Consider the following 20,912-nt stretch of genomic DNA (forward strand, 5'->3'; position numbering starts at 1 on the left):
CCTGGCTTCCCGCTGCCCCGCCGGCAGCATCCCGCGGCGCCGCCGGGAGCTGCCGCCCCGCCGCGCCGGCTCCAGCCCCGGCTCCAGCCCCGGCCCCCCCGCGCTGCGCGCCGGGCAGCGCCCAGGCCCCGCCGGGCGGAGCGGTTTCCCCCCCGGCGCCGCGGCCCCTCACCTGGATGAACTGGATGGTGAGCGCCGACTTGCCCACGCCGCCGCCGCCCACCACCACCAGCCGGTACTTCTCCTGCCCCGGGCCGTCCCTGCAGCCCGCGGCCATGGGGGAGCCGAGCGCAGCCGATCGCGGCAGCGCCGCCGCGGGGTCCGGCGCCTGCCTCTCTCCCCGCCGCTCTCCTTCTCCTCCTCCTCGGGCTGAGCAGCCGCAGGCTCCGCCGCCCCGAGCAGCAGCGGCGGCAGCAGCAGCAGAGGAGCAGCGGCCGCCCCGCCGAGCGGAGCAGAGCGCACAGCACCGCCCGCCCCCGCAGCCACGGAGCCGCGCCACTAATGGCCGCCGGGGGCGGGGCCCGCCTCATCGCCATGCTAATGAGGGCCGGGGTATGCATGAGGGGGCGGGGACTGCCCGGCGCCGCCGAGCGAACGGCCGGGGGGCCGGGCTCATCGCCATGCTAATGACTCATGCATATGCATGAGGGGGGCCGGCCCCGCCTCTGCGTTGGCACCGCGCGGGATGTGCCAGCCCCGGGTGTCGCCCCTGCCCCGCTCTCCCCCCCCCCGGCACCGCGCGGCGGAGATAATTAGCGGTGTCCTCCTGGGCTTTGCTGGGGCGCCCGTCTGAGTGCCTCATCAACATTAATGAGCCGCTCTGGGCACCCACGGGGTGGGGAGGGAGGTCTCAGCGACCCTGCGTGCAGATGCCGAGCCAAGGCACAGGGGGGTTTAAAGCCAAAGCGTCGCTAATGTCGCTTCCCACCCAGAGGGAAAAAAATCATAGAGACAATATTCCTTCACCGCTCTTCATCAGGTTTTCTTGTGACCATGCGCACATGAATGGGTTTCCCACTCATTTAGGCCATTCAGATAAAGGCCACCCTCTCCTCCAAGTGTCACCCACAGTGGGGTGTCACAGTCCCATATTCATCCGTTTTAGTACCCGGTCAGAGCACTCTGTTTGCAATGTGTGATAAATTCACCCTGGTCCTTTGCATCTCCACACCTCGGCTGGGAGCAGGCTGCTGCTTCCAGTGGTAACCTGCCTCTTGGAGTAATAACTTACTGCCCAGTGTGTTTCTGGACACCCAAAACACTAGGCAGATGGCCATATTACAAAGAAGCAGAACTTTTACTGTTAGACCTACTTTGAGGTAATTCCTCCTTCCCTTCCTCTCCCCTTTTTGTAAAGGTATATCACAATGAAATCGTGTATACATAGTTTTACATACTTGTATACACACACATACATCCTTTTGCCAACAAAGAAGACACATAGCTGTTATCGTGTTCCCAAATGGCATAACCACACCAACAACTTCTTAAGGCAGACACGCTCCTCCTACCTAGAAAATGAAAAAAAAAAAAAGACCAAAACAGAAGTTGTGGCCATGCATGAAATCTTTGCTGAAGGGACTTGTCCTGTACAACACTGGAGCTGTGTGGGGAGGCCAGGACAGCAACCCAGGCAACCTCCTGCTTATTCACCCAGAAAACGCAGACTTTCTGCATTTGACACACATTTTGGCTCATCATGGAGGGGAGGGTCCCACAGGCAGGATCCTCCTTCCCACCACAGACCCAGTTGGAGAGCACTGACTGCTTGGCACGGTGACTAACAGAGATCCACAGAGAAGTAACAGGTTGTGGAGCTAATTAAGAACTAGCATCATACCATATATACACATGGGGGCAAGTCAGTGATGCTTAATTCCACCATTTCCCAATTTGTCATACTGATCTTTGCAATGCTTTCACCAGATTTCTCTGCTTAAAACCCAAAAGCTTTAAATGCAAGAACAACATAAGGAATAACATCCTTCAGCACCCATTCTGTCTCACTGGAGGGGAAGACTGCTAAATGCATAGGAAACAAATGGATACTTTGTGAGTTAATAGTGTAATTGTATGAGAAGGAGACCCTTTGTCCCTGGGATTCACAACAGTATTTTGGAAGAGGAATGCCAGCACTCAATCTCCACTGGCTTTGTATTCTCCTGTAGTGATAAGCTGTTTTTTCACATCCGTTTCCTTATTGCCCTGGCTGATCAGAAATAAGGAACAACTCACACAGGAGAGAATACATAGCCTAATATTTTCCAATTCGGAAAAAAAGATAAGTGAGAGGGAGATAAAACAGAGGTCTGTAAATTCCTAAGCAGCACAGGGAAGTTGAAGAGAAAGTCTCAAAATAGAAGAACTCAGGGACACCCAGTGATACTATGAAGAAAGGAGTTTAAACAAACAAACAAAAAAGATACTGTTTTCCACAGACGCAACCAAAGGAACTGTGGAAGTCGCTGCCACAAGGGGCTTTGGAAAACGAAACTGCATCTGAGTAACAAAAGGTTAGACAAAGTCACAGAGCATAAAACAGCCACTAAGCACAGCGATCAGGGACGCAATTTTGACTCGGGAAGTTTCTAAAGCACGGGCAGCCCGAAGGCAGGTTGGCTAAACAAACGAATGTCTTCCCACGTGTCCTGATTCTGATGTTCTCTCGCCTACAAATCAATTACTGGTCGCTGTCAAGATCAGGGACTCCTGTGAGTATTAAACCATCAAGATAAGTCCCGTAATTCTTCATTGTGTTCTCTAGTTTAAAAAAAATCAAAAGTACAGACTATGATGAAGGGAAGCTGCTGCTAGTTTATCAAGTATTGGGTGTTTTTTAATAAAAATACAGCTACAATCTCATTTTTGGCTATTAGTACAGTAACCAGTAAACTCCAGTACTAGGAATGGCAGTGACATGAAAAGCAGACTTTAAATGAATGTTAAGAACACTGATCTCTATGCAACCTACTGGAAAAGGATATCTGATTTCTTGGTTTAAAGTTACATAGAAAACCAAACATTCTTATTGTCCCTTATTTATTTTTTTTAGGTTTCAGTTTCATTATACATCATTTTAAATAACTATTCTCACTGATGTAGCTACCCAATCTTGTGAATTTTGCAAGAAAATCTTGTTCTTTAAACAACACTGACAGATATATCAAAGGATTAAAACAATTAACACAATCATCCATTATGTTCAAAAGATTCTATAAAAAAAAATTAATGTTACTTCCTTGCATTTGTAAATTTTTAAATCGAGTTTCATAAGTAGAGTGGCAAAGCACAAGGCAGTGATCACAGAAAAAACAGATGGATGGCAATTAATGAGCAGTGGTGTTTTTTGTAGTTTTATAAGTACATCCAAAGATCCCAATAAGAATTTTTTTCTCTTTGTTGTATAAACACAGGTAGAGGGAGAAAGTCTCAAGTATAAAGATATGATGGTCTAAAACCTTGGGTGTTTAAACATCTCTGCATAACAGTAATTTTATACATGGAAATGGTTGGCTTGTACTCCCTGCGCTGTCAATGGACAGAAGCTGGGCCCTGCAGAGGAGGGTACCAGGGCAGCCAGAGCAGATCCAGCCCTAGAAGTGACAGTCTCTACTCCCTGGATCTTGAGCCCTGGCAGAGAGTCAGCATCTTGTCTTCCCTCCCTTGCTATGAGCCCTGGTTTCAGGAGACAAGGATTATTCATGTAAATAAAGACATGGAGATGGGGATACTACACCCTCCAGGATTCATTTCAAGATCAGCTAATCTGGGAAAGACTGAGTGGTGAGGCACTTCACCTTGCAGATAAAGACAAGAAACTTGTGACTGATAGGAGGCCACAGAGGAAGATGTTTCAAAAGGGGGGTTGTACGGTCCATGCAGGCAGGAAAATAATTTTTGCAGCACCAGTTTTCATATCCCTACAGAGGTAGAAAATGCAGGGTTTCATAACAGAGAGGAAAAACTTGAAATACCAAGACTTGAGATGATGAAGCCATAACCAAAGTTTTGATGAAGCAGCTGGGAAAGAAAACAGAGCTTTTAAAACCGTTACATAGAAAGAAGCTGCGTCATTTCAGGTCTAGCCTGAATATGCATATTTAAAAAGAGACAAAATCAAGAATGACATCCAGATGGCAAGCTTAAAAGAAAGAGCACCATAGTGCTTTATATAATGACAGGGGGGAAAAAAGACTTCAGGAAGTGCTTGGGGGAAAGATCCAGAACTTTATTTTACATTGGCAGCCTGGCAAAGATGTGGGTTTGGAAGGTTAGAAGACGTGTATGCAGTAAGTGACATATTGAAAGCTAAAAAGCGCTCTGTGAGAACATAAAAGCTTAATTAAAAGAAAACTTGTTCACAGGCTTATCACAGAAAAAAAGTTACAAAAATCTTCAGGACATGAGTCAGCGTGGTATGTAACTTCAACCCTGAGTTATTCCACTAATTTAGGATTATATGTGTACCTATCATTGGCACTTGTTTATTGACCTTGCTCAAACAGGCCTTAAACATCACCCCTCCTACCCACCACGTGGAGAGTGTCACCTAAAGGAGATCCATGTGCTGCAATTCCCACCAAGAACTCTGCTGCTGACCACAAGAATATGTGAGGAAAGTGGCTTTCTCAAAGCCATAAGACAAGAAGCCTAGGAGAAAAGTTATAAACAATTTGGTTTTCCTTGGAATAGGAATGTAAGACCTAATTCAGAAGAAAACAGGCAATAATTTTTCCTGTCTGTTAAAAAAATCTGAACTACTTCATGAGCAATGAGCACCCAGAAACTAGGAGAAAAGCTGTTTCTCCTCAGACACACTTATTAGTTTCTATCTGAGTAAAAAGCAAAACTATTTTCAGCCAAGTAGCTACAGCTTTTTATAAATCTTCATCTATTTTTGCATCTACCTATTCCAGTAAAGTAGTCTGTAGTAAACACTTCAAAATATGTCATTTTCTCTGAGGTTTGAAACTGATCTACAAAGGAAAAGTACTGATTATTTTTTTTAGCTGTAATTTGTAAGATGGGTTTGTCAGGGTTTTTTTAATTATTGTGATTACTTTAGCAATTCAGATGTGTTTATACCTGGTAATAATTACAGAACAATAAAATCCCTAGAGAAAAGAGTAAAATAAACCGTGTAGGAATAGGATTTTTAGACAAGATTGTTTAAGTCCGTGATGTTATATACTTTCCCTAACATTTACATAATTACACTGAGCAATTAACATATGGGCCAATTTAAGGGGGGTTTTTTAGAGAATGCACCAGCATCACTTCTTTAGTGAGCAGCTCAGGTTTTGCACACCCAGGCATTCAGGCTGTTCTTTACCAAAACAAGCAATCCTGTCTTGATTGATTTGATACATATGATTTCATGTAATGTTATGCATTTATCTATTTTTACATATGTATTTATTTATCTATCTATTTATTTCATTATATTGCTAGGATAAAAAAGAGGCAAGAAAGAAACCCAAACTAGTACCTTCTAGACCTTTCCTATAGACCTTAAAAATATGAAATCAAGCCCAAAAGAAGACTTTTCCACGAATCACCTCTAAATTATTACTTGAAAGGAGGCTCTTGCTCTGTTGGAGACTGTACCTTTCCTGGTCTCTTCCAAGATGAAGTCAGTGACTAGGGGTATAAACACTGGCCATAATACACCACAGAAGCAAGCTCAGGGCAGATGGCATTCCATTCAGGGCAGAGTGACCACGTCCATGTTGCACTGGGGAGTGCAGTGCCTTCAATCCCTCACGCTGCAAACCTCTTTACATGTTGTGTGGTCACCACTGACTCATCTTCCTCACAGTATGGGACCACACAGGAGCATTCCCCAGAGCCTGGTGAGCTCCACACGTGCCCTCGGTCGCTGTTTGTGCTCCTTGCAGAGAGCTGCCCAAGACCACCATAGGGGTCTCCATAGCATCTTCTGAGAGCTGCCTCTGGGCCAGAGGGATAGGGCAAGGACAGACCTGTCTGGCTAGGGATCCCCCAACATCCCAGGGGAGGTTGTGCTATGGTGCCTGTGCCTTGATGGATAACTGCATCCACCATTTCCCAATGCAAGGGCAGGTCGAGCGCTGTCTCTCAGGAGCAGGCAGCTGCCACGTGGCACCACAGCATGCCCCCAGTGAGAGTGCAGAGCCCTGCAGCTCCTGACTTGCTGCAGTGAACCCGTGGGTGGTAAGTTCAGAGTTGAGTGCTGAGGTAACACCTGCAGCTTTCTGTCCCTGTGCTCGTCTCGGTGTACATCCCCAAAAGGCAGCACGTGCCACCTGCCTGAAGGCAGTTTGAGGTATTTGTGACCTGCCAGGTTCACACTCACACCCCAGAGAGCTGCCCCTCTCTCCCATTGCACTGCAGGAGGGCCCTCTCCAACCTGATGATGCTCAGTAGCCAAGTTTGCTGCACCCCACAATGTGGGGGGCTTCAGAGGGGAATGAACCGGGCATGCTGTGAAAGGCAATCCCACAAACCACAGCTGGATTTCCTTGGCCAGAAAATGAACTACTTTAACCAATGCACACAGCCACTCCATGTAACACAGCACAACTGGAGCCTCTGCCCCCACAAGACTCAGAAACTGGTTTTTTTTCCTTCACTGCCAAAAGGTTAAACACTGCTTGTTTCCATTCCCCTCATACAGGATGTAGGAAACTTCTTATTACCCCCTAACACTCATAAGCCTGTTTGCTTTCTTACATTTATGATGTTTCCTCAGCTACAAGAGGCAGCATAATAAAAAAGTGGTTCTTGTGTAGGAAACACCTGGATATCCAAACCAGCCTCTGAATCTCAGCCTTGAGAACAGCCAGATTTTCACACAGCTTTCTGTCATTCATGATCCTGCTACCCCAAAATGAAGAGGGGCAGTTAGCTTTTATCACCTGTCCCAAGAAACCTCTGCTACTCACCTCATAAAAACCTGAGGGTTTCTTGGCACATCTTAGTAGGCTTCTGCCAAGAGACCACATTTCCACTTCTCACTAAAGCCCCCACACCAGTACTGCTCTAGATGCTCTTAAGTGATAGTTAAGCTTGACTAGAGAAAGAAAGAGTGAGAAATTACTTAGGTAGGTTGTATTAAATCATCTGAACCTGACAACATTTGCTGTAAAGTACATTGTTAGCAGTCTCAGAGGCATTGGTGGTTACCTTCAGCACTTTATAGAAAACAGGTGAGAAGTCCAGGAGTCTGAACAGGATAAATATGTTTAAAAGGGAGACAAGGAAGAGTAGAAATTATGTATCAGTCATTCTAATCTCATTTTCTGGGAAAAAACCCTATTTAAACAAATAATTAAACTATTTGTAAATGCCTGGAAGAAAACAAGGAGGCAACTGACAACCAATATGTTCTTCTCCAAGAACAAATTGTGTAAAATCAAAATATTTTTCTTCTATGATCCATTAACAAGCACTTGAGTGGGAGGAAGCAGTGTGCATCCTATATCTTGATTTTAGTAAAGCTTCTGATGCTGTCTTTCATGATTGTGTTCAGCCTGGAAAAGAGAAGGATTTGGAATGACCTAATTGCAGCCTTCCAGTACCTGAAGGGAGCCTACAAGAAAGCTGGAGCAGGACTTTTTACAAGCACATGTAGTAACAGGACAAGGGGTGATGGCTTCAAACTGAAAGAGAGTAGGTTTAGATTGGATATTTTGAAAAAATACTTTACTCAGCACCGAGAGTGGTGAGGCACTGAAAGAGGTGAAGCTGTGGATGCCCCCATACCTGGCAGTGTTTTAAGGCTGGGTTGGCTGGAGTTCTGAACAACCTGATATTAGTGGAAGGTACACTTGCCCATGACAGGGGGTTGGAACTAGATGATCCTTAAGATCCCTTCCAACCCCGGCTATTCTATGATTCCATGGTTCTCTGTGTTTATAATTAGGCTGGTCCCCTGCATTTTGCTAGATGGCAGCGCCAAAGCTGGAGCAGGGCAGTGGCATAACTGGGCTTGGTGATTTTCAGTGGTTCATTGACAAAACTGAGGATAGCATCACATAGCTATCCAGAAGATCTGACATGATCCAGTATTATTAAATATTTAGTAATAACCTAGATTATGAAACAAGAAAGCACATGTCCTACATTTTCAGGAGCTGCTTGCTAGGGGAGAAAGCAAGACTTGTAAATAACCACAAGAATTAAAGAAAAGTTCTAAAAAGAGAGAATGCAATTCAGAAACAATACAAGTATTGTTCTGTGTGTAGACAAGAACTTGTTAGTTATTTGATTGCAGTAAATAGAAAAGAAATGGAAAAAAATTACTTTCCCCTTCCCTGGTGCTTTCCCTTGCTTCTTGGAATTTTACAACACCTGAGCTTGAACTCCCTCCTTTTACTTATATACTTCAGAAATATCCTTACTTGCATTTTATTTCTCTTGCTAACTTACAGTGTAATTTCCACGATAAAGGCTCATATTACCATTTTAGTACGACTCTTCAATACGATGACCTACATTTCCTTTTCTGCATATTTCCTTCTTATGCTGAGATCAAAGGAGAGCTAATGATTGAGGCACGCTGGTCTTGCTGAAATTCCTGCCCTCCTTTTGCATTGAGGTGGTGTGAGCTTGTGCTTCATAGCATTTATTTAGCAAACTGCCTACTCTGCTGTTTCCTATAAACTCATTTTTTGTAAGGCCACTCACTTCCAGCCTCCTTTCTACTCCTCTTTACCCTTCATGACCCATTCCCACGGATTAATGTTCTGATGCGATTTTTCTAGAATTCATTGTCCCAGTATTTCTGTACCTCAGCTGGATGCAGAGAGCTGTCTGGTTAATTCTGAGAACTCTAAATCCACACAGGAGCAAAATGCAGTAGGAATCATTTACTGAAATGCATGACCTTGAAATAGCATAGTTCCATAGCACAGATGGAGTTTACCAGATGTCTGAGACTATGAAATGATGAGATTTAAAAGAGTCAGTATCTAGGAATTGTTTTAAAAAAATGAGATTACTGCAAAGGACAGATACTGGAAGTATATCTAAACAAGCACATTCATATGTGGATCCATTACTTTGGTTCCCAGACTAGTTTGCCACCCTGCCTCTACAGTGTGTGCTTACCTGTCCAATGTAGGTACCTTCTGAGGACATTGGAAGGTTTTCTCTTCATTGATATGAAATGTGGGGTTCTTCCTTGAGCCATCAGAATTGGTGTGGTGGTGATAAACCCTCTGCTGCTGGTTGTCCAATGTCTGGCTCTTCAAGATATCATGTTCTGATCTCCTGGTGGTGACTGAAATGACTGAAAATCCACAAAGTGTGGAATCACCATTTGGACAGAAGAGCTCTTCTTCAAAACAGTCGCATCATCTTTTAAATTTCTGGTGCTAAAAATAGGGCAGTAAGGATTCTTCACCTAGTAATGTCTTAAAAGAGTACTGCTGTTAGCAATGGGTTTTGTCCTGTCTGTAGAGTTTCACGGATATATAAACATTATTCTTTCTCAGTCTAAAAGCTGCCTGGGGACATGAATTTCTTTTAAGGTGACACTTTTCCCATCCCCATTCTCTTTTTCATGCATTCTATCACCAAAGTGCCACATTTCTTTGTACCTTCAAGATGCCCCAACAGTTGAAGCTTCCCTTACCATTTGGGTCAGCTCAGGTACTGACCATAGTTGACTATGGAACATAACAGGGCATCTCCACTGCTAGGGAGTAAAGGACAGGTTAGTCTGTCTGTGTTTTCAAATGTCACAGTTTGCTGAAATCACTGCTATTGCTTAGGGAAACTGTTTTCTCAGCTTACAACTGTCATTTCATCACATAAAGGTTAGTTGTGGGTGAACGGTAGAAGGTTCAGCAGTTTATTTTCTTTGGATATGAGAATTGACATACTGATGTAAAAAACCTGTAAAATGTATCTTTTTTTTCTTCTGTCTGCCATTTCTGCCATTGTTTCTTCCCATTCCTTGTTGGCAAACTCTCTCTCTACAGATATCCTCTGACGGTGTTTTTCTAGGATTCCTCAACCAAGTCCTGCAGTGTAGTGGTCTCATCACACCCCCTGTACTTCTCAACATAAGATGAACAATGAAATCAATCCTCTTTCCGTGCTCTTCCTACCATCAACAGGCCAAGGAGCCCCTTCTCAGGATAGGAGGGATTGTGAGGTACTGTTGAATGCCAGCTTAAAGACCTGCAAGAGTGCTTCTCCAAAACTCAACAGATATACAATGCACAGATAAAATTGCTGCCTTCTGGCTTGCCCCAGTTTAGGTATGGGGAAATAGGAATGGAAGAAGAATTGCTGGAGGAGAGAAAATAGCCTGTTTCAGAGGCTCAGCAACTCCTCTTCCTCTCCTTTTCTTCCTACCCCAATCTACATACCTCAAGGAAACCATATACATATACCATATAGATATAGCAAAATGCCCTATATTCAGAATATTTTCTGTCTCTTTCAGAGGTGCTTGAGGTTTTGGTTCAAAGGTGATGCTAGCAGACTTTACCAAATCCCTCACATTTTGACCTGTGAGGCCTACTACCAAGTAGAAGTAAAGCACTTGTTCAAATATTTGAAATTTGGCTGTACTGAGATGTCGGCTGAGGAATTAACATTTAATTTTCATATTTGTACAAGTTGTTTTTTACCACCAGTTTAAAGAACCAGTATTAGTGGGACACACCAGTGGATTCTGCACCAACATGTTGTAAGACCCAGTTTCTGACACATGGAAATTACCATCTAAACAGACAGAAGAAATATTATTATCCCATTTGCAGACGGGGCATTCAAGCACAAACACGCTAAGGAATATGCCTGAGGATACCCAGAAAGACTACATCAGTCAATTGAGCCATATTGGGGTATAAACAACACAAGCCCTTCACTTATTTCTTCTCCAGACACTCTTTATCTTCCTTTAAATCAGCCTATTAATTCACCACCAGGAACACCATAGGTGAAGAAGCTGTTGAAATAGATTTTCTTTTTGTTGTCTTTTTTTATGTATATGAGAACAAAGGACTGAAGTCAATACGAATCAATGACATCAATATATCTGCTGTAGGAAGTAATTACCTTTAAACATATATTTTAAAATAAATTATGCTTGTTTATGCTCTTATGTCACTGAAAATCAGAATCTATCTGAAATATGAAAATGTATCTAATGATTGAAGAATGGGGAAATTCAGGTAAAAGCAAACAAGCCGGTTTGATAACAAGTGCATGGTAAACAGACATTTCACTGAGAAGGAGACTTTTCAGATATTTCCATGACATGTTGTTGCCACTTGAAATGTGGTGCCTTCTGGTGCTGTCTCAGAATATCTGGCAGAACATGTTGTATGTAATCAGATACTATTTGTTCAATGTAAAATTTTTTTAAATTCTGTCTTCTCTGATAAGCATCGTGCAAGACAAATGTTCTACTTGCCAAATAATTTTCTTCAGAAAAATTGAACAAACACATCTTTAGGATTTTCTGTTTCTAGCAACTCCAACTCCTGTCTTTAGAAGTCCTTAATACCATAAAGCAAAATCTTTAAGATACTTTGGCTCGCTGTCAAATCTTCTATTAAAGATAAATCTTCTATTAAAGGAAAAGATATTTAAAAAATATTTTAAAATAGTAGTAGTCACACAAAATAATAATCCAAAAAACTATCATAATAATTAAACTTACCATTAAATCTAACTTTATCTTTCTATTACATAGAATAAACAGTCACATTGAGGGGCTTACATTGTGAGCCCACTGAAACGTGGGCATTCACCGCTCACTGAACTCAATCCTGTGCTTAAAACAGCACTTCCCTCTACTACTTCATAGTAAATGAATGCTAATGAATAATATTCCAGCTAACTCTTACCCAACTAAATAATTTCTTGGTTCCCCAGGTAGAACTTGCATGTGGATGTTTTCCAAAAGCACTGTCAAGGCTAAGGCCTGATTTTAACCAGCAACATTTTAAAAATCACAGGACAAAAAGAAAAGTGATGAAAACGAAAATCAGCAGAGACAATGTTAAATAACACCTTCACTCTTGACAAGAGCATTGGCAAGATATCCAACCCTGAGGTTAGCACATCTTCCCTGGCTATGGCAGAGCTCAAGCAGGAAATCAGCTGCTTTTTCTCACATTATCACATCGATGGGAACCGTGCAGGGAAGCACAGAAAGTGACCTGCAGTTTTCCTGGAGCTGGCATCAGGTCTAGTGTGTTAGATTTGCACTTCTTCAAAACAGCTTATGAGATACAAGAAAATATTTGCCCACTTGGCTCCCTGCAAATGAAAACATTTAAAAGTTCTCGCCTGAGCACTGCCTGCTAACAAGGAATGCAGTGAAACAGGAGTGGATCAGGAGATTAAATTCAACCATGCTGAGATCCCTACAGCTGCAGCATGCACTGCTGTACCATTTTGGATAACATGCATTTTGTTTCCCTGGACCAAAAATCTGTGCTGAGGTTTGAACCTACGCCTTCCTGCAAGTTGTTTTTCCACCTGCCACATCGCACCCCAGCCATCCTCTCCAGTACAAGACCTTTTGCACAAGCTTTTTGCTTCTGAGCATGTTTCTGCTTGACTAATTCCTTGTCCTATTCCAAGTGGACACCGTGGACCTGCTGCCCAGGCCTCCTCCCAGTGCTGAGCTGGGCTGTGGGCAGAGGCAGAACAGGAAGCCTCACATGGAGGCCATGGCAGCTGCTCAGGACACCCAGGCTGAACTGGCTCTGAACAGCCTTTACTTGGAAAAGAACATAAAGGCATTGAGTTTCTCAAAGTCTTTGTGGCCTTTGTCAGTAGAAGGCTCTGGGCCGAGGAGATGAGCTTGAGCCAGTGGGTGAACTAGCGGTGAGATGCAGAATTTCAAAATTAAATGTGCTGGCACTACGGCTGCACTGCGTGGTGGCTGCCTCTTGGAGCCTTGTGACCTCTGAGTCCCACCAGCCAGCGGCCAAGCAGGCTGTGGAGGACAAACCCAACACAGGCAAAGTCATGGTTAAAGATCCTGCAGACACACTCCAAACCTTCTCAGTTTGGATCGCAGGAGTCAGAGGTATCACTGAAGCATCCAAGACACCACTTTCCAGAGGTTCCCTATCTGACAATCTGATTCTGCCATCCAGGGCCTATCCCAGAACAGCTTCATCTACATAACTTGCAAGGACTGCAGAGGTCAGTGCAGACTCATGCACTGCCTCAGCAGACCCACTAGCACAGACTCACAGACATCCTGGTAGGCTGCAGCAGGAGGCCTCATGATATGTGTTTGCCCCTCCTCCAGCATCAGGTTCAAAGGGGATGCTGAAACCTTCTTTCCAAGCAGGATCATTCACAGCATGATGAGGAGACTCTCTGCTGTCGGATGGTGAAACCATACCCACACAACAGCAGGGAACAGGGCTAGTTTAACCACATGCTACGAAATGCTATGAGTAAATGGAATGTGCTTTTTTTTTGTTGACTACAATATGGCAGGTCCTGATTGACAGACTAGACACAAATGTGCAAACTGCACAGGCTGCAAAAATCAGTGCAGCCCTGATGGCTGCTGTGTCCTACACAGCTTCTGCAAGGAACTGGCTGAGTCTTTCCATCTGGCCCAGAGCAAGAACTATTTCTTCAGCGGCTTTATGCTCATCTTCTGCAGTCTGTGGATACGTGGAGAAGCCAGATGCCCCTGTGTCTGATCATGCCTTCATTAATGGGGTCAACTGAGCAGGGTAAGGTGGAGTCCAATGACTTTTCTATCCCATTCTGTTTTCTAGAGGAAGAGTTTAGGTGAGCCTGCTTTACCCTCACTCCCCATGGGACCTCAATCCCTGCTTCTTCTGAGCAAGTATGGTTTCTCTGACTGTGTCTGTCCTGGCCCTTTATGTCTTTTTTGACCTTTTGAGCATTCTGGAATGCATCTGTGACTGCTGCCTCCACAACCCTCAGGAAACATCACAGGCTGAGGGCTACGTGTTTTGCTAGAAAAAAATGCGGCTGACAAGTGGCTGTGCCATGCAGTTCAGGAAAGGGGGGAGGGTGAGGAGAGATTTGCTTGCTGTCTGCTTCCTGGGAGGCAGTGGAGAAAGTGGCAGAAGGAGTAAGTCTATGTAAGCAGCTCATATGGATGGGGGAGTAAGACTTGATGAAGGCTAGAAAGGCAAGGGGAGGAACCAGCTGGTTGGATCATGTAGGACAAAAAAAAGCACCCTTCACCAAGGAATTTTCCTTCCTGTCCACAGTGACAGAAGACCTTCTGTCCTGTCCCATTTTTTCCCTTTTTTATACCTAGAGAAGCTGGCCATTTCCCCTTTTACCAAGGCTTTTGGCCAACCCCTTTATTCAGTGGCTGTGCCTTCTGAACTTTGTGAAAGGCCACCAGCACCCTAGATGTTATTAAGCCCCTCCTTTCGTGAAGAGACTCCCACGTGGTCACTAACCTGCTGCCATTTTGTGTCCTTCAGCCCACAGCTAAAGAGGACTCTGAAGAGAGGAGGACACAGCAGACATTACTCTTCATTGTGCTCCATTAACAGGCCTACCTGACACTTCTTGGGAGCACAGCCAGCAGAGTCAGAAACTCTCCTGACAGAAAATACAACTCGTACCCCATGACAATTGCTCAAAAAAGGAAATTCATAGAAAAGCATCCCACTTACTCAGGCTGGAATGAATAGTACTGGTACAGGGAATCGCTGATACAGGCTGGGGCTTGGAGTGGGCTGAAGAGGTTTCCTGGATTATTCTTCTCTGGAGCACTCTGTGGGGATCCAAAGGATAACTTCTCTTTGTGACTCTCCTGCATGGGCTGTTCAGAGCACAGACATCTAAGGAAGTGTCTGATTTAGCAGTGTACTCTCCCTGGAAGATGTGTTCAAGGTGTCTGTACCATTTCTGAGGATGTGGAACAGCTACCATGTCACCACCCTGCACGGTTCTTTCCTCAGGTCTTCAGAGACATGGACAGCTAGAACTTGTTCTCATTACCAGCTGGCAACCTCCTGATAGTACTGCAGTGCCATTTCCTTCAATCTCTAGGTCTGTGCTGGCTCCCCTGGAAGAAGAAAAGGATTGATGTTACAAAACAACAGCAGTAGAGTTACAGTAAGCAAAGCAGGGAAAAGATTAAGCAGGGGAACTATTACAGAAGATGAAGCAGTGAGTTTCAGAGGTTCAGGGCCTGACAGTCAGCTGGAAACAGGAGGGGCCTGGTATATTTTGGGCTTTGGTGCATCCTGAAAAGGACCTCAGAGAGTCACAGAATCTCCTAGAGAACTTCAGTCCACTCTAGAGAATTTTTTGACTGTGTGTGGTCCAGGTGCTGCTTTGAACACTTTAGGAATGAGCACACTAAGATCCACCTGAAAGTGGTTTGGTTTCCTCTAGAAAGGCCCAAGTCTGCATGCACCAACCCTGCCCTGTGGTCCACACCAACAGGCAATATATGGGGACAACTTGGGACATCACTCCAGGCCACACCCTCACCCAAGGCAACCTGCATCTGCACCTGCAGTTGATGGCCAGCATTGCACAAAGCACACACAGAACTGCTCCTGGTGTGAGGGAATTACAGACCAAGGACAAGACAGTGGTATAGCTTGGAGATCCAATTGAACAGCAGAGTCCTTATCACAGTTTGGCACCAGATCAGATCACAAGCACAGTCAAACCAAGTATTGCCAGGAGTGTTATCTGTCCCCAAAGGGACTGGGAGCAGGAGAGCCCGTGGTTGCAGCTGCAGCCCTGTCCGGCTGCTGTCAGGGAGCCTCCTACACAGCAGCACAGTGCCCAAGGCAGGAGGAAGCAAACCCAGCTTGCTCCTCAAGAGGGACATAGAAATCACATCACCAGAAGTCATTCAATGACATGGTCAAAAGGCATGGGCTGTTCTTTTTGTTTAGATTTACCTGATATTAGTGAAATTATAGACATTTTCATTAGTACTGGCATTAATATTTTTCACACTTAGGCTCAAAGTGATTAAAAGGGTTTGTGTTCCAAGTACTTTCATTAAGCCATGCCTTCAGGTTTGCTGAAAATGCTTCTCACTCTGTTGAAAACAAGATTTCACACTACATGTTTGACCAAACTTCTTTGCAATTCCTGCTCTCAGAAAAGTAAAGTCATTTCTCATTTCATTGTAGGAAGTAATAAAAACAAACCTGTCATTCATCTATACCCTGCAGGCTTTTCAACTCTTCTTTTGGCACTTGCTTTAGTATTAGAGAACCTTTATACATAATTGGGCAATGAAGTGTTAAAGCTTTCCGGCGGGTAGAGTAAAGGATAGGCTTTTTTTCCCAGAAAGAAACAGAACAATGTCTAATGTTGACCAAACTTCAGTTTTGTTTTTGACCTTTTAGTGTGGTGCTGTATCAGAGCATGCATTCATCCTCCCCACTTCTTTCTTTCGTGTCAGTCTGTATTTAATAACAAGAGGCATAGTGCAAAGACCACCTTTTCTCACCATGTGGGAATGGGTTGGACACAGTTATAGATATTACTTCCACAAGCAGCATGATTATATTATTTTTGTGTTTCAATATATAAAAAAGCTGCCCCAGGGATAACAGGCAGGTCTAAGTAATGTACATATAACATATGGGCTCCTGCTGTGTATTTTTGACACCCCTTAATAGTGAGAATTAAGATCTATGACTCTCATCTCTCAGCTGATAACATCAACACAGGCTGCAGTGACTGCACAGAACCTTTCTGAAATCAAATTGGTCTCTGAGCAAATACAGCAGGTCATGTGGGAACTGCTAAATAAGAATAGTTTAGAACTGCAACATATATAGAAACAAGCCCTGTTTACTGCACCAGGTGAAGCTTTACCTGATAGTTGTGTCTGATTTGGTTCTGTAATACAGGGTCATACTTTTACTGGGGATATGGACAGGAACTACCAAGAGCAGCTCATAGCTATGCAAAGAGGTTATCTCCGGTGGAAAAAAAACCCAACCGCCACCGAATAATTAATCTTGCATTCCACTTGAGATCTCTCCCACACAAATGGGGGAAGGTATGTCATGATTCAGATCACTGCCAAAATAGCACAACGTGGCATTTCGTAGTTTAATTGTCTCAACAGATCATTCATTTTTTCTGTAAGACCGAGTTTGATTTGAATTCTCATCCTTAAAATACCAGGGTGAACTTCATTGAATGCAGTTTACTTTTTCTGAGTAACTAACAAGACTCCTGGTGCTGTGGAAAGTACAGCAGACTGCACATTCCCCAGGCAGCTATGCCAACACCACACATTGCCAGTCACAGCCATGTCCTCTTGTGTCCTTCAGCATGTATTCACCATAGGACAGCCACGGTCTGCAGCAAGTAGTAAGAAAACTGCTAGCAAGACCCCTTAAAAGGCTGGACTTCGAGGGAGAAAGTCCAGGACAAATAGGATGATCCTACCACTGGGAATTTGAATCAGATGAACCTTTTCCCTTTTTACTTATCAGCCATAAGGATGTTCTTATGCCCTCAGAATCTCATAAGTACTACACACAGCACTGAGAAGAAGCCTTGTGTGCCTGCCACACACCTTACTCACATGTATAACTTAGTTATAGATACTTATACGTACTTAGTTAACCCTCATGAGGCCGTATCTGCACGACTGTGTCCAGTCCTGGGCTCCTCAGTACAAGAGAGACATGGAGCTTCTGGAGTGGGTCTGTCACAGGGCAGCCAAAATGATTCAGGAACTGGAGCATCTCTCTTATGAGGAAAGGCTGAGAGAGCTGGGCCTATTCACCCTCGAGAAGAGACGACTGAGATGGGACCTCATCAATACTATAAGTATCTGAAGGGAGGGTGCCAGGAAGATGGAGCCAGGCTCTGCTCAGTGGTGCTGAGCAATAAGACAAGAGGCAAAGGGGAGAAAATGATGCACGGGAAGTTCCACCAGAATATAAGGAAGAACTTCTTCACTCTGTGAGCAACTGCACACTGGAACAGGTTGCCTGGAGAGGTTGTGGAGTCTCCCTCACTGGAGATATTCAAGAACTGTCAGGACACAATCCTGTGTAATGTGCTCTGGGATGACCCTGTTTGAGCAGGGAGGTTGAACTAGATGACCCACTGTGGTCCCTTCCAACCTGACCTGCTCTGTGATTCTGTGAACCTAGTAATTTCTTCAGTAAGTGGCATTTTTTTCCCCCTAGAAATGTCAGATGTGGCTACTTGTGTTAGTAGTTTCAGTTCAGCACTTACATATTAGGGATGTAGTATTTTAAAATAGTGTTGCAGTAAGTTCATAAGGCCTTTGTAAAATCTCAAGGTATTCAGCATGTCCTTGTCTTGTACATGTCAGTTTGGCTTTCTCAGAAGTAAAAATGACGACAATTAATCCCTAGTTAGACAATTAAAACACTGGATACACATGGAAGACACTGAAATGCTTTTTACAGAAATATATGAGTGCAGGAGTGTGACTACCAGCAAGTTCTTGGGTTTTCTAAACATTCAATTACCATATTAAAAGAAAAATACACAGCAATACAAAGTCAACTGTAGAAACAAATCAGAATAATGGGCTACAGTTTCCCAGATTTTTCCATACTGAATTATAAACACGTAATTCTACCACTTACTGATCCACTACATTGAGATTAAGATGAATTTGATTTGATCTCAATACTGGGTTACTGAGCTCGAAGTAACCATGGCAAGCACAATGAACAGGGAAATTGGAAACCACAGCAAGGTAAACAAAGTATTCAGCAATTCACCCCAAGAGTGCCATCTTATCTATGCCTTGTTAAGGGATTAATGCAACACTGGTTGAAATTGGTGAGGTTTTTAGTGCAGAGTTAACAAGAATTGTGAGCTATCAAATATGACAGAAAAAAAGGCTCCTGTAGCCAGTAAAGAGGATAAACGGAGAAACAGGAAATAAATCTATTTTTTAAGTGTCCTAGTGTTTATCTGAAAGGAATCTGCAAGTTCACACAAAGCACATTATTTCTTTGTGACTGATAAACAGAGGCAATTCCCTTTCACCTTTACACGGAGACAGCCTTGCTCTGCACTGCAGGAGGGCAAGCCACAAGTCACACGAAGAGGCAGATTTCTTCAAGGCAACATGGTCACTTACCTTATCTTAGTCATGAACAATGGAACATGCACTGTTACAGAGTCCCCAGGACCTTCCTTCGATATTGCCATAGTGGTTGTGTTCCAGCTTTTAGAAATGTTCTTCAGATCTTACTGCTGTGATGAAATGTTTGGATTTAATTCACTAATAAAAAAAATAGTATTTATAAATATAGGTACTCAAGATCCAGCCACTAATATTTGTATTTAATTAATATTTTAAAGATTAAGCCTAGGAGAGGTGAAGCACAAGGGCTGCAATTCAATCCATACATCCTTACAGAGCAAAGCCTCCTGAGGTTTTCAGCTCCAGACAGTACCTGCCCAGAAGGCAGTTTGCACTAGTTACTAGTGAACTGGTACTTTGCCTTCCCTTAAATAACACATATAACAAATACCAACAACACAAAGAATACTACCCCCCTCATTCCCTTCAGTAGCTGAAACAGAATTAGTGGAAGGAGAAGAGCAAATAAACCCACAGCACACATGATGACACTGAACAAATGTGAAAGCAGAACTGCAGTCTGGTTTGCAATAGCCCTTCACCTCCACTTGAAATCCTGGAACAGACAGCCATGACTTAACTAATATACATGTTGGGGATAAAGAGTAGATTTACTTACACAGTATTTGCACTGACAGTTATTTATTCAATAAAAAGCAGCTTATGTCCACCCTGTCACAAATCTCTGGCAAATAGATTCTATTTATCTCTCCACCTACTTCTTTCTGTCTTTCCTGCTACCCATTATTGTCTCTGCAGTCAAGAGTCATAGTATCTGATGCCTCACTTCACTAGCACTTTCTTAATTAAAATCTCACCAGAGACATCTCTCGCTATGAAAACTTGATCCCCATTCAATAGGACTATTGCTGAATTCCCTCCATGGCCTCCCAAACCCCTCACAGCAATTCCTTACTTCGCCCTAAACAGATCACAGTAGAGCTTTAATAGCAAATCATCTTTCTCTTCACACTGTCTTGGAGTCCACTTTTTTCAAGGAATTCCTTTGCTGATCTCTTGCCTTTGTGTTCATGTTTCCAGCTTCAGTGATGGATACAATCTCACTTCCATCATTGTTCCGTTCCCCCCCGTCTTTCCTTAAAGCTTTCCTGAGCATCTCTTCTCGCTGAAACGCTGCATCTTTGCCATCATCTCCTTTCTTCAGCTGTAACATGCTAAAAATGAGATTTTGTTCAGGCACATTGGGGACAGAATTACAGTTCATGTAAGGTTTTTTGAGACCATAAATGTCTGAGATGAGAGGTCACGTACCATTCTAATACGGTGTCTATTAAACGTGTCCTCAAGCTATATTCGACGCACTTGTAAAACCAGAAGTAGCAGGAACACTAAGGAAAGGAGTAATTGCTGAGAATTTCTAAGAGCTGGAGCACATGCCAGGGACAGAAGATGGAGATGAAAATAATCAGGGTTAGACTCCTCTGCTAGAATCATCTACTTGCCCCTCACAATAAGATTTTGCAGTGAGCTCTCTTGATGCTCATCACCACCAAGAGGACAAAATGAAAACCTATTATCCCACCAGTTAAGGTGAATAGATAGTAGGTGTGCTGGGAACATCATTTGAGGATTGCAGTGGCTCGTTTTCTGTAAGTAAAGAGAAGAAAAAAGTATTGTGCATCAGAAAAGTATGAAAGTGTTCTGAGGCTTCTCCTTGGACGCTGTTATTCACACATAATCTGTCCCCTAGAGTCTTTCCTCAGGCATTGCAAACAGAGAGAGAAAGAAGAAGATTTTAAAGTTCAGTATGTCACTAAGGGCATGGTTAAAGGCCAAATTAAGGAGGAGAGCAATGGAGGAAGGGAAT

At 43.7% G+C, this 20,912-nt stretch overlaps 1 protein-coding gene across 1 annotated transcript in view; it reads right to left on the bottom strand.

The window, feature by feature from the left end:
* The window catches only part of RRAS2 (RAS related 2), a 44,246-nt gene extending 43,824 nt beyond the window's left edge, over nt 1-422 (bottom strand). Inside the window, exon 1 of the mRNA XM_027651325.1 lies at nt 173-422. Within this exon, the coding sequence (XP_027507126.1) occupies nt 173-277 (105 nt within the window). The 5' untranslated portion in view covers nt 278-422. The remainder of the gene's footprint in view (nt 1-172) is intronic.
* Between the last annotated feature and the right edge of the window lie 20,490 nt (nt 423-20,912).

This window comes from Corapipo altera, unplaced genomic scaffold, assembly GCF_003945725.1.
Source record: "Corapipo altera isolate COAL_440 unplaced genomic scaffold, ASM394572v1 78, whole genome shotgun sequence".
Taxonomy (NCBI): Eukaryota; Metazoa; Chordata; class Aves; order Passeriformes; family Pipridae; genus Corapipo; species Corapipo altera.